Source organism: Blastomyces dermatitidis (genome assembly GCF_000003525.1).
Source record: "Blastomyces dermatitidis ER-3 genomic scaffold supercont1.1, whole genome shotgun sequence".
NCBI lineage: Eukaryota > Fungi > Ascomycota > Eurotiomycetes > Onygenales > Ajellomycetaceae > Blastomyces > Blastomyces dermatitidis.
The window spans coordinates 10,164,799-10,176,305 of NW_025544774.1; the positions used below are offsets into that span (position 1 = coordinate 10,164,799).

Sequence of the window (11,507 nt, forward strand, 5' to 3'; positions counted from 1 at the left end):
CACGATTTGCACCCTCCACCCAAGAATGCACATCAACGTTACTTCCTGGAACTGAGTCGTGCACTCTGCTGAGCTTCCCTGTCGCTCTCTACCAGCCACGGAGTCATCATTCCATGGATCTTTAAGGTTTCATCAATTCCCGGAGTTTTCCTGGCGGTTGCAGCGCAATAACACGCCCGCAGGATCTGCGCATCGACAAAGCCGAAAATGCTAGAATCCCCGTCTTCACAGCACAGTCAGCCCCGGCTCCACTCTTGGCCCTGCAAGGACACCCTTGCGGGCCGAGAAACTTCAGGCAACTCACGTCCCGGCAGCCATATGGCCAGCCAGGGATCCGAGGAAGATCCAGATTTCAATCCAGCTGGTTTGACTGAGAGGGTCACTTAAAAAACTTTATTTTCTTCGAGTTGGATCAAATGCCAATAATGGGTTGATTCCGACTATCACTTTTTAACTGCCGCGCCAGACACGCTATTTTGAGAGCCTTATGCGCAGCCTTCTCAAGGGAGGGGTAACCTCTGGGCTTCGTTCGAGCTCTCCAGTTCCGGACTCTGGCCATGCACCGGGTCTGTATTTCCGCCGCTAAACCTGCAACTGTTCAAGACAATTTCCGCGCACTACTCGAACCCGCCCGCCACGACCTCGAGCGCTATGTAAGTCGACGTGGCCACGGTGGTCTCCTCTATCTAACCCATGCCGCTATCAAAAAAATAAATCAGACTCAAAAGCTAATGCCGCGTTAGCAAACAATCACAGCATATCAACCCAGCGTATTGAAATCCTCATGTTGCGGAACCGGGAAAATGACTTCCCCAGAGATTGCACTTCAACTACTGCGCTCGATGTTTTACTCCGATTAGCTGCTCTCTTCTAATGGGGGCCTCTAATGCGGCGGGATGGAGCAGTATCAGCGAAGCTCCAAACAGCAACATACGAATAAGGCTTGGAAGGTCGCAACTCGAGAAACTCAAGCTATACTAGGACCTCCTCCTGCCAGGCTACTATCCCTATTCCCTTCCCTCCCCTTACCAGCTCCTATTGCCTCCGTTTTCCATTTCGGCAGTCCGAACATTTAAAAGTCACCTCCCCCTCCCGGCATTCTGTAATCGTTCGCCATCTTCCGTCATTCACAGGCTAAGACACCACTGCAATATCAGCGGCAAAGCTTCTCAAATCACCTCATCCACACTTTAGAACAACCTCTTACCCTGTCCAACCAACTGCCACGAGCCTTCGCTGCCCCCTCCCTTTCTAATCCTCACTCAGCTACCCTACCTTTCGATCAAATTTGGACCTATTGGCTCGACACGGCTGCACCACCAGTTTTACGAAGTAATTGTCTGGAGTTGTGTTATCAACGCGGTAGCAGGCAATATGGCTTTCCTAGCGCAGCAATGGTATAATATTGTGAATAGCTATTCCCCATTTACCATCGAAGTGTTTGGTGCCGCTATGGCCCAATTGTCTCTTACCGTCCTCTTCGGTATCTACGACCTGAACGGCTCTGATCCCAAAAGACGTCGTGCGATGCTCAAGGTTCTTCCCGGTATAGGAAGGAACATTGCCACAGCGACCGTGGTCCATTCCACCGGTCTGCTTTTGATGTCTCTTTGGACAGGCAATTGCCTTTGGGAAACCTCCTTGACCCATGTGAACAAAAACATCCCTTCCGTCTGGCGATTCCTGATAGATGTGCTAAACACGGCGCTTTTGTTTGAAGTCTCATTCTACTACTTCCATGCCCTGTTCCACACGAAATTCATGTACCGACACGTTCACTCCGTACACCACCACTTCAAGGAGGAAATTGCCATTGCTGCTTTCTATAGCCACCCCCTCGAGTTCTTAGTATTGAACTTCGGACTAGTAGTGATCGCAACCTGGCTGCTCGGGTCGCATGTGCTTGGTTTGCTCTTTCATGGAGCTGTCGCAGGCACTATCGCACATTTCGTTCATACGGGTGAAGATATCCCAGGTCTTATGAGCCACGAAGGCCATCACGTCAGTCCAAACCAGAACTTGGGTGCCATTGGTGTCCTAGATCGGCTGCATGGGACGCTCTACCGAGGAACCCAGCTTAAGCGCTCGCACTAACCTCGCTCAATCATCTCATTTACGACTAGACTATGCAAGGATGGGAAGCGAATGAGTTTTGAGAGAAATGATATTGGAATTGCTTGGGCGAAGATGTCTCATGTCCATCTTGACGTATAGGGGGGTATTTCGTAACGGCCGTTCCTTTCACGCTGCTTTTTCTGGATGTCACAAACGTACCGATTTGAACCTTGTTTTCTTTATTCCTTCTTGTATGAGCGGTGTTTATGATTTTATGATTTCTGTTGAAAATCCTCTTATGAGTACCGAATCATTTTTTGACGCTTGGCATGAAATTATGAGCTCTGTGGGGACTAGGTGCGTGGTCTTAAGACTATTATGGTTTAGCCCTTACTTTCCCGATTCTGATTGATTGCATCGGTCTAATTAGTATAAAAATACATCTTTTGCTATTGATCACTCTCATCCGGTTGAAACCGAAAAAATAGTTCCAAACCCACCCCCTCTCTCCCTCCTCAGAAAGAAAAAAGAAAAACATCCAATTGATGTCGTCAATGCATGTAAGACGTTGCTAAATTGTATCTGCGCCATCAGAGCAACTGGCGGAATCCAACTAAGTTAGAGAACCCAGTCCGAAAACAGTCCCTTTTGTTGAATCAACCCAGAAACCAAGAACGCCTCAGATTCGTTAAATCTATCTCATGCATGCAAACCAATGTGAGAAACTATCAGACCCACCCGAGGCCATGGCATCTTGTCTCCACCGAATCTGCATCGGAAATTTTAAGATGTTCCCCGCAGACGGCTACGCATGAGTCCTGTCCCATGGGCTGACCTCTGGATTTCCATTGGTAACCTCCCCAGCCCTCTGCCCTCCAGCTAATGCATGCAGCTGCAGTTCAAAACTGGAATCCGTCGGTATCGCTTCCTTACTCCTGCTTTATGGTCATGCATGGGCGAACTTACCCTAAGTCCATGATGGTTCCTGTTGGAATAATCTCAAGTCATCCCACGACTTCGTTTGAGCCGTGTGATCCGTAAAACGCTCCGAGTAACTAAGGGAGGGAACGGGGTGCGGGAGGCTGTCCCGGGATCTATTTGCTTAACATCCGTGATCATCAGTATTAGAAAAAGAGATGAGAAATCTGATGAAGACTACTTACAGCACTTCATGAAATTATGACATGAATTAAGATCTGTGAAAACAGAGCTCTGAAATAAGACCCTAATAATGATATTTATAAAGAGACTAAATAAAAATATACAGAATAAGCTCATTGAACAAGACTTTAAGCTCTTAACTTTGAAGAAATTAATGACTTTCATTCATCACTTATAGATCACTGTGAGAATCACAGACTTACAGAGAGTGAATCACTGATCAGCTCTGTATAAGTCAAAATAACAGAAAACAAATTTACTGTAAAAAGATGATAAAATATAGAGAGATTTATAAATTATATCTGACTACTGAGCAGAGAGAAAGAGCTTCACAAGCTTCTATAAATAAAATATATAATAAAGAAATCAAGAAAAAGAGTCTTTGTTTCATTTATTTCAAATTAGAATATCTTTATATAAACTTTTCTGATAAACTGAAATAAAAATTTTGAAAAGTTATAGACAGAGTCAGTAACTATCTTCTTAAAAGTCTTAAAACTGATATCTGAATCTGCTACTCTCTTAATGAAAATACATATTTATAGAAAGAAATTATATCACAGTACTACTATTTTACAAGTATAAAAAGTATTAATAAACTCAGAATCTCAGATCACTATAGTATCTGTAAAACTTATAAAGTGAATAAGGTAAGTGTAAGAAGTCTACACTGAATAGATAAGTATAATATATAGATCTTATATAACAAAGTGAAAAACATTAGAAAAGAAAAGAAAAAGAAAGTGCAGAAATTGATAATCAGAGTAAATATTTATTCACATACATAATAAAGTGTTGAGATGAAAGAATAGAAATTTGATGAGTTTTTAACTGAGAATTGATAACTGAGAATCAGAGTCTTAATAGAAATCTGTGAAGTGTAATGAAATAGTCTATATAATTAATCAGATACAGTCTGTTATATTAGCTGTCTTCTTCTCTAATCATGTGTAGTTCTCATTGATCAAGAGCCGCGGTCTTAGATAATACAGAACTTGAAGTTCAGATCTGATAATTATAGCTTACTTATTTTATAAGATATTATCAGCTGCAGCTGTGAGATCTCTTATTAAGAATATTCTCAATCTCTTACTTAAGTTCATTATCTTCTTCTATAATCTCTGATAACTGTCAGTTAAAAGTTAATTAAGAAGAGAATGAGTCAGTGACAGTATGATGAAGCAAGATTGTATGAAACACATTATAAATCTCTGATAAAGTATTAAGACAGTAGTTATAGCTGTCTAGAACTTCTATCACTGTGTATGTTATATAATAATAATTCAATATACAGAATAAATGTATAATCTGTATATTTCTAAGATTTAATTATATAAGATCTTTCTATCTTATACTGCTCTGTGAGATCTTGTTAATATTAACTTAATCTTCTTAATCTTATTTAGTACTTATCATGAAGATCTCTGCTCAGTATAGATCTTTTAAAGCTTTATCACTATATATCAGTGATCTGAATTGAACTGTGAGAGTTCAGTGTGAACTGTATAATCTCTAGAAGATTTAACACTTTCATAGAATAACTATATATAAGAAAGAACAGGCTTACACCTGTTGAGACAGTATATTGACAGTTGATAGTGATCTCTGCAAGTAGAAGAAGATCATATCTGTCACGCCCCTGGCCGCGTCAAGGCCCCGCTGCGGTTCCACACGGCTCATCACTTTCATGCGCATGATTTCATTCACCTCGCAGGCTGTTCAAACCGGTTTCCAACCACTCTATGACATCATTCAGATATATCATAGAAAGATCTTATTAATGAATACAAGAACCTCACTTCTATATAAGATCAGCAGATTACTCTTTCTTAACAGTGAGATGCTGCTGAGGTATTACTTCAGCTATTCTCACTTATGAAATGAAAGAAGAGTATCTGCTCATTATCTATATAGAATAACTAGATGCTGACTTCTTATTAAAGAAGTCAGTGATTTGTTTTTTTTCTACTGAAATATATATAAGAATTACTGTGTTTCTTATACAATCTTCTTAGTATACTAAGTATTATATCTGTGATATTCTTACAATAACTCTGTAGTCTATAAACTCACTATTCAAGTAAGATAGTCAAGCTCACTTATACAGCTTCTTAAATAACTATTTTTATATAATACTGCTGACTAGCTACTGCTTCAGTTCTATTACATTATAATTAGAATTACTTAATCTGATTATAAGTTTGAATCAGTTGAGCTCTAATAAACTGATATAACCTTATGCATCTATACTGAGACTGACTTAACTTCATTCTCTGAGAAAATCTCTATATTATTTTCTAGAGTATGTATATCTCTACTCTGACAGAAATCTGAGATTTCTGAACTTATTATATACTTTAATATAAGTTCTTCAACTGTTCTATCACTGCTGCAGTCTCTACACATCTATATCTATTATAAAGATAGAGAGATTAAGATTAGAGATTCTCTGAGATATAAGAAAAACATATTATCTGAATTTCACAGCTTTATCTATACTCTTAAACAGAAATTCCATCTTAATCTAAGTCAGTATAATACTCATGAGATATAAGTAATATATACTGTTAACCTTCTTAAAGACATCTCTGTGACTACTTGAGCTATTAAGAAGAGAGAGCTTAAGTATACTGATACTGTAATAACTTAAGAAGAATTCAAGAACTTTCTACTGAATTAAATTAAAGATTACTGTAATCACAGCTTTATAGTAATACAGTGATTCAACTTATTATATTAATAAAATAATGAGAATTTTTCTGATTTCAATGTAAGATTTGAAGAATATTAAGAGAAATTAACTGATAATTTGAATTAATTAAAAACACAGCTTTATCTTACAAAGCTGACTTATAAGATGTGAATAATAATATTATAATATCAGAGTTTATTAATTAATTATACTGAGCTTATCAATCTGACTTTCTGAATCTATTTGAATAATCAATTCTCTGAGAAAAAGATTAATAAGATCTCTTCTAAGTAATTAATAATAAGATCTAAATAACACTATAACAGCTTCAGTGTAGAGAAAGTAAAGAAGAATTTTAAGTATTCTGATTCTTTACTCACTGTAAAGAAATATTAAAAAAGATTTAATAAAGATCTCTATTTCAACTGCAGAGCTGATAATTACTATATCAGTAATTATAAGAAGCTGAAGAAGAAAAGAAATTAAGAAGATATCTTCTTAAGATTAACTTCTCTTCTAACAAATGTATTCAGAGAAGATAAAGAAGAGAAAGAAATAAAGAATTAATAATTCTTATATCTCTGAGTTTATATTATGATTATAATGAATACTCTGAATAAGAAGATATCAGTGAGATATCTACTTAACTCTGAGATAAATATTAACTTCATATTCTATTTCTTTTCTTTAATAAAGAGTTGAAAGAAGATAGATCTGTCAGATTATATGAAATTTATTAATGAAATAAAGTATCACTGTTTTAACATAATTCAAGTGAAGTGTGTAATCACAGACTTAGAAGAAATCTTTAAGAAGAGTAGTCTGCTTTTTTACACTGTTAATATTTTAGATAAGAACATTATTCTAGATCTTCTATAATTGAGAGAAAACAATTCTCTCATTGACTGAGTTACTCAGATATGATAATACTGTCTTACTAATGAAGAGACAGTGATAGAGAAATCTGAAGAGTTTTATTGAAAGAATCTTGAGAAAAAGATAGAGTTAATATACTGCATAGCAGGTGATTGAAACTTGAGAATAGATGAAGAAGTTATCATTCATACTATAAGATTAGCAGCAGTATCTGTCATTGAAGATGAATATATACAATGTCTCTTTACAGATTATAAGAATATCTTTTTAAAAACAGAAAGCAGTGAAGTTTCCTGATATCAAGATATGATATAAGATTTATCTTGAAAATAATATAACAGTTCTGTACAGATCTCTTTACAACTTATCTGTAAAGAAATTGAATATTCTGTACAAATATCTTGAGAAAGTATAATTGAAAAACTGAATATACTTATCAAAGAGTTCAGCAGAGATGTCTATACTTTTTATACTTAAGAAGAATAATAGACTATATCTATACATAGACTACAGAGATCTTAATAAGATAATAATTAAGAATCACTATTCATTATTATTAATTAATGAGATAATCAATTGATTATCTGCAGTAAAGATGTTCTCAAAGATTGATATATAGAATATCTATCATAGAGTCAGAGTTAATGAAGATGACATTTAAAAAATGACTTTTTATATTAAGTATAATAATTTTGAATATCTTGTTTTATCTTTTAATCTTTGTAATGCTTCAGTTATCTTTCAGACCTATATAAATAAGACACTGTGAGGCCCTGTTAATATCTTTTATATAGTATACTTAGATAACATTTCAATCTTCTTAAAAATGAAGAAAGAATATGATACTTATATTTAAGAAGTGTTGAGTTACTTAAGACAGTATCAACTCTATATAAACACTGAAAAATGCTTATTCTACATGCAGGAGATTGATTTCTTAGATTATATTATTAAGATGAATAATATTTCAATGAACAGAAGCTGAGTCTCTATTATTAAGAACTGACTGACACTGTAGATGTACTGTAAGATGTAGATATTTTCAGAATTTGTGAATTTCTATAGATGTTATCTATGCATATTTATAAATTACTGCTTCTCTTACAGATCTGTTAAAGAGAAGTGTGAAAGATAGAAAAATAAGATTATTTATTCTTACTCAAGACACTGTGCAGGTATTTACAGAATTGAAACAAGCTTTTACAGATGTTATAATACTGAATCACTTTAATTCTGACTTACTCAGTCAGTGTGAGACTAATACATTGAAGAATGAAGTCTGTGAAGTCTTTTCACAGTTAAAACTGAAGATCTTTCAATATTAAAAGAATCAGAGAATAATCACTTCTGAGAATATAGACAATGAATTATCTGTGAAAGAAGACTTTTTTATAAAGTCTATAAGATACTGTGAATAAAGGTCAGTGATCTTCTTCATTAAAAAGTTATTACTTATACAGAGAAGATATAATACTTATAATCAGAAGATGTTAGCAATTATTAAATTCTTTAAGATCTGATGATATTATCTTCAGAGTAGTAAGTACTCAGTGTAAGTTCTCACTAATTATACAAATCTACATTACTTCTTGATAACAAAGAGCTTGATAGAATATCAAGTTAGATGAGTAAAGCTGCTTTCAGAGTATGATTTCTATATCTGATACTGTTCAGATCAGCTTAACTCTATCAACATACTGTTTAAATAGCCTGATTATAATATTATTAATGCAGAGAAGAATTCTATAAAAGAATCTCTGTCATCACTGCAGAAGAAGCTGATTACAGAGAATTAGAGTTCTCTGAAGCTTGAAAATGATGTCAGTAAGACAGCTGTGTGACTCAGTATAGAAGATGAAAGAAAACTCAGATCTCTGCAGAGAACTGACACTGAAGATTATGAGCTTCTTATATTACATCTTACAATTATTGAATTGATAAAAAATGAAATGATCTACAATCTTTCAATCTGACTACTTTTGAAATTTATTGATAAATTATAGAAGAAGAATATCTCTACTACAGCTCAAATTCAGAAGTTGAAGAAGAAAGAATCTGATTTAAACTTAAAAGAGACAGATTCTGAGTGAAACAGTGCTGCTAAGAAATCAAGTTACTGATAACTAGAAGAATATAAACTTCTACTACTGAATGATTCAGTCTTCATCTCTTATAGTAGAGTAGTGTGTCAGAAGTTATTAAGAATTTATCATAATGATTCTCATACAGAGCACTTCAGATTAGAGAAGACTGAGAAGCTTCTAAAATATAAATATATTTGAAACAAGCTCTGAATAGATATTAAAGAGTATGTTAAGACTTATAATATCTGTTAAAGAATAAAGATTCTGCAGTATAAGTAATATAATAAGTTAATATTACTGCCTGTTTCAAAGAGCTTATAACAGAATCTATTAATGAATTTCATAGTTGATCTGCTGAAGTTGATAAGAGTCAAAGAATATCACTTAATTTTGATTATTATTAACTGTTTTATGAAGATGATTAAATATATCTCTATTTATAAAAAGATTAAAGCCTCTGAATTAACTGACCTGTTTTTAGATATTATTATTTATGATCACAGTACTCTGAAATCATTGATAATAGATCAAGAATTCCTCTTCATCTGTAAGAGGCCTACGCCGAATAGATCGGTATAATATTATAGGTCTTATATACCAAAGATAAAAACATTAGAGAAGGAAAGAAAGAGAAAGTGTGAGAATCAGTGATTGAGATAGATATTTATATGTGTATGTAGTAATGTACACAGTGAAGCTTCGGGGTGAAAGAATATACGCGCGTTTATAGCAGCTGAGAATCAGCAATCAAGAATGATCAAGAATCAGAGTGTACATGTTCATAGCAGCTGAGAATCAGTGATTGAGAATGACTGAGAATGAGAGTGTATATGAAATCTGTGAAGTGTAACAGAATAGTCTATATGATTGATCAGGTACAGCTTGCTATATTAGTTCTCTCTTTTCAGAAGCAGTTCTTATCAGTCAAGAACTGCTGTTTCAGATAATACAGAACTTGAAGTTCAGATCAGTTGATTATAGCTGAGTTATTTCATAAGATATTATCAGCTGCAGCTGCAGAATCTCTTATTAAGAATATTCTCAATCTCTCACTCAAGCTCATTATCTTCTTCTATGATGTCTGATAACTGTCAGTTAAAAGTTAATTAAGAAGAGAATGAGTCAGTGACAGTATGATGAAGTAAGATTGTATGAAACACATTATAAATCTCTGATAAAGTATTAAGACAGTAGTTATAGCTGCCTAGAACTTCTATCACTTTATACTTGATATAACAGTAGTCTAGTATATAAGATAAATATATGATTCATATATTCTTGAGATTTAATTATACAAGATCTTCTATCTTATACTGCTCTGCAGAATCTTGTCAGATATTGATTTAATCTTCTTGATCTTGTTTTGTAGTTATCATGAAGATCTCTGCTCAATCACAGACATTGCAGAGCTTTGTTACTATATTATCAGTGATCTGAATCAGACTGCAGAGATTCAGTATAAACTATATGCCCCGGTGGCCGAATGGTTAATGCGGCCACCCGGTAGCGCCTTGGCGTGGGAAACCAGGGCGTGTGGGTTCGAAACCCGCAGGGGATACATTAAATCCGGAACCCAAGCACCTCAGGTTTCTAATAAATACAGAGGTGTACAAATCGCTTCAATAAAATTGCTCTATGTTCCTGGGCTGGGAAGTTATTATCGCATGTATTTAATTGTCACTTCTTTGTATTTCCTATGTTCTTGTTATCTTGGCGTGGTCTCAACAACTGTATTTCCTCCTGTATAACCAACACTTGGCCTGTATTTAACATCATGCAAGGACTCATCATAAGCTCCGCTTGCATATGAGTATAATGGAAGAATAATAATAATAATAATAGTATAAACTATATGATCTCTAGAAGATTTAACACTTCTATATAATATTTATATATAAGAAAGAATGAGCTTACATCTTATCTCAGTGGGCTCAGACCCTCTGGCTCGGTTTGAACGGGTTGCAGCATTATTATTAACTAGTTAATCCGGCATGACACTAACCTACTTTTGATACAAGTCATGTGCTCAGAGCAATCCTCGCCAGAGGGTCTGAGAAGAAATGATTCCATCTTCAATGAAGATTTCTGAGATTTACAAGGATTTTTCAGATTCTTCAACTTTGACTTTCTATTACTATATACTCACATATCTTTGAGATTTGAAAATCACCTTAGCTTATAGCTAAAGAGAAGAAGAATAGAAATATTTCTTTAATATTTCAAAAAAATCTATATTTAAGATAGATGTATACTCTTGAAAATGATCATATTTTTTAATCTCAGAATTTCTAAGAGCTTTTTTTTGTATGAGGAATTGGATCAAAATTCCTGTGTTCAAAAACACACTGGTCAACTTTGAGGTGATACTTCTATTCTAAGAACTTGAGATATGAATATAAAAATCAGATACATCGCGAGAACATTGTTATTCTAAGGTTTCAAGATGATACAGAAATGATGAATCTATGAAGTTGAGTTGAAATTCTCTTTCATACTCAGAGTACTGAGTAAATCCTTCCCATGTTACTAACAATCAGAAACCATTTCTTCTCAGACACTTCGCAAGATATCATCACTCACATGACCTGATTTTACTATTTGGGTTAGCTTATTGCTTATTTGAGGTTAGCTCATGACAT

General features: G+C 34.6%; 3 protein-coding genes and 1 pseudogene across 4 annotated transcripts; all 4 read left to right on the forward strand.

Annotated features, from left to right (window-relative positions):
• Positions 1-207: 207 nt before the first annotated feature.
• On the forward strand, positions 208-387 carry BDCG_16343 (uncharacterized protein; the record flags this gene model as incomplete). Its single annotated transcript, XM_045425591.1, has 1 exon — positions 208-387. One exon carries the CDS (start codon positions 208-210, stop codon positions 385-387), a length of 180 nt encoding a protein of 59 aa, XP_045279558.1.
• Positions 388-557: 170 nt separating this feature from the next.
• On the forward strand, positions 558-874 carry BDCG_16344 (uncharacterized protein; the record flags this gene model as incomplete). The annotated part of the gene is made up of 2 exons (XM_045425592.1): positions 558-653; positions 770-874. The coding sequence occupies 2 exons, from the start codon at positions 558-560 to the stop codon at positions 872-874; spliced, it is 201 nt and encodes a 66-aa protein (XP_045279559.1).
• Positions 875-1,374: 500 nt separating this feature from the next.
• On the forward strand, positions 1,375-2,094 carry BDCG_16345 (uncharacterized protein; the record flags this gene model as incomplete). Its single annotated transcript, XM_045425593.1, has 1 exon — positions 1,375-2,094. The coding sequence occupies one exon, from the start codon at positions 1,375-1,377 to the stop codon at positions 2,092-2,094; it is 720 nt and encodes a 239-aa protein (XP_045279560.1).
• Positions 2,095-10,337: 8,243 nt separating this feature from the next.
• On the forward strand, positions 10,338-10,426 carry BDCG_16346 (annotated as a pseudogene). Its single transcript has one exon. The product of its transcript is annotated as a tRNA-OTHER (tRNA).
• Positions 10,427-11,507: the final 1,081 nt, after the last annotated feature.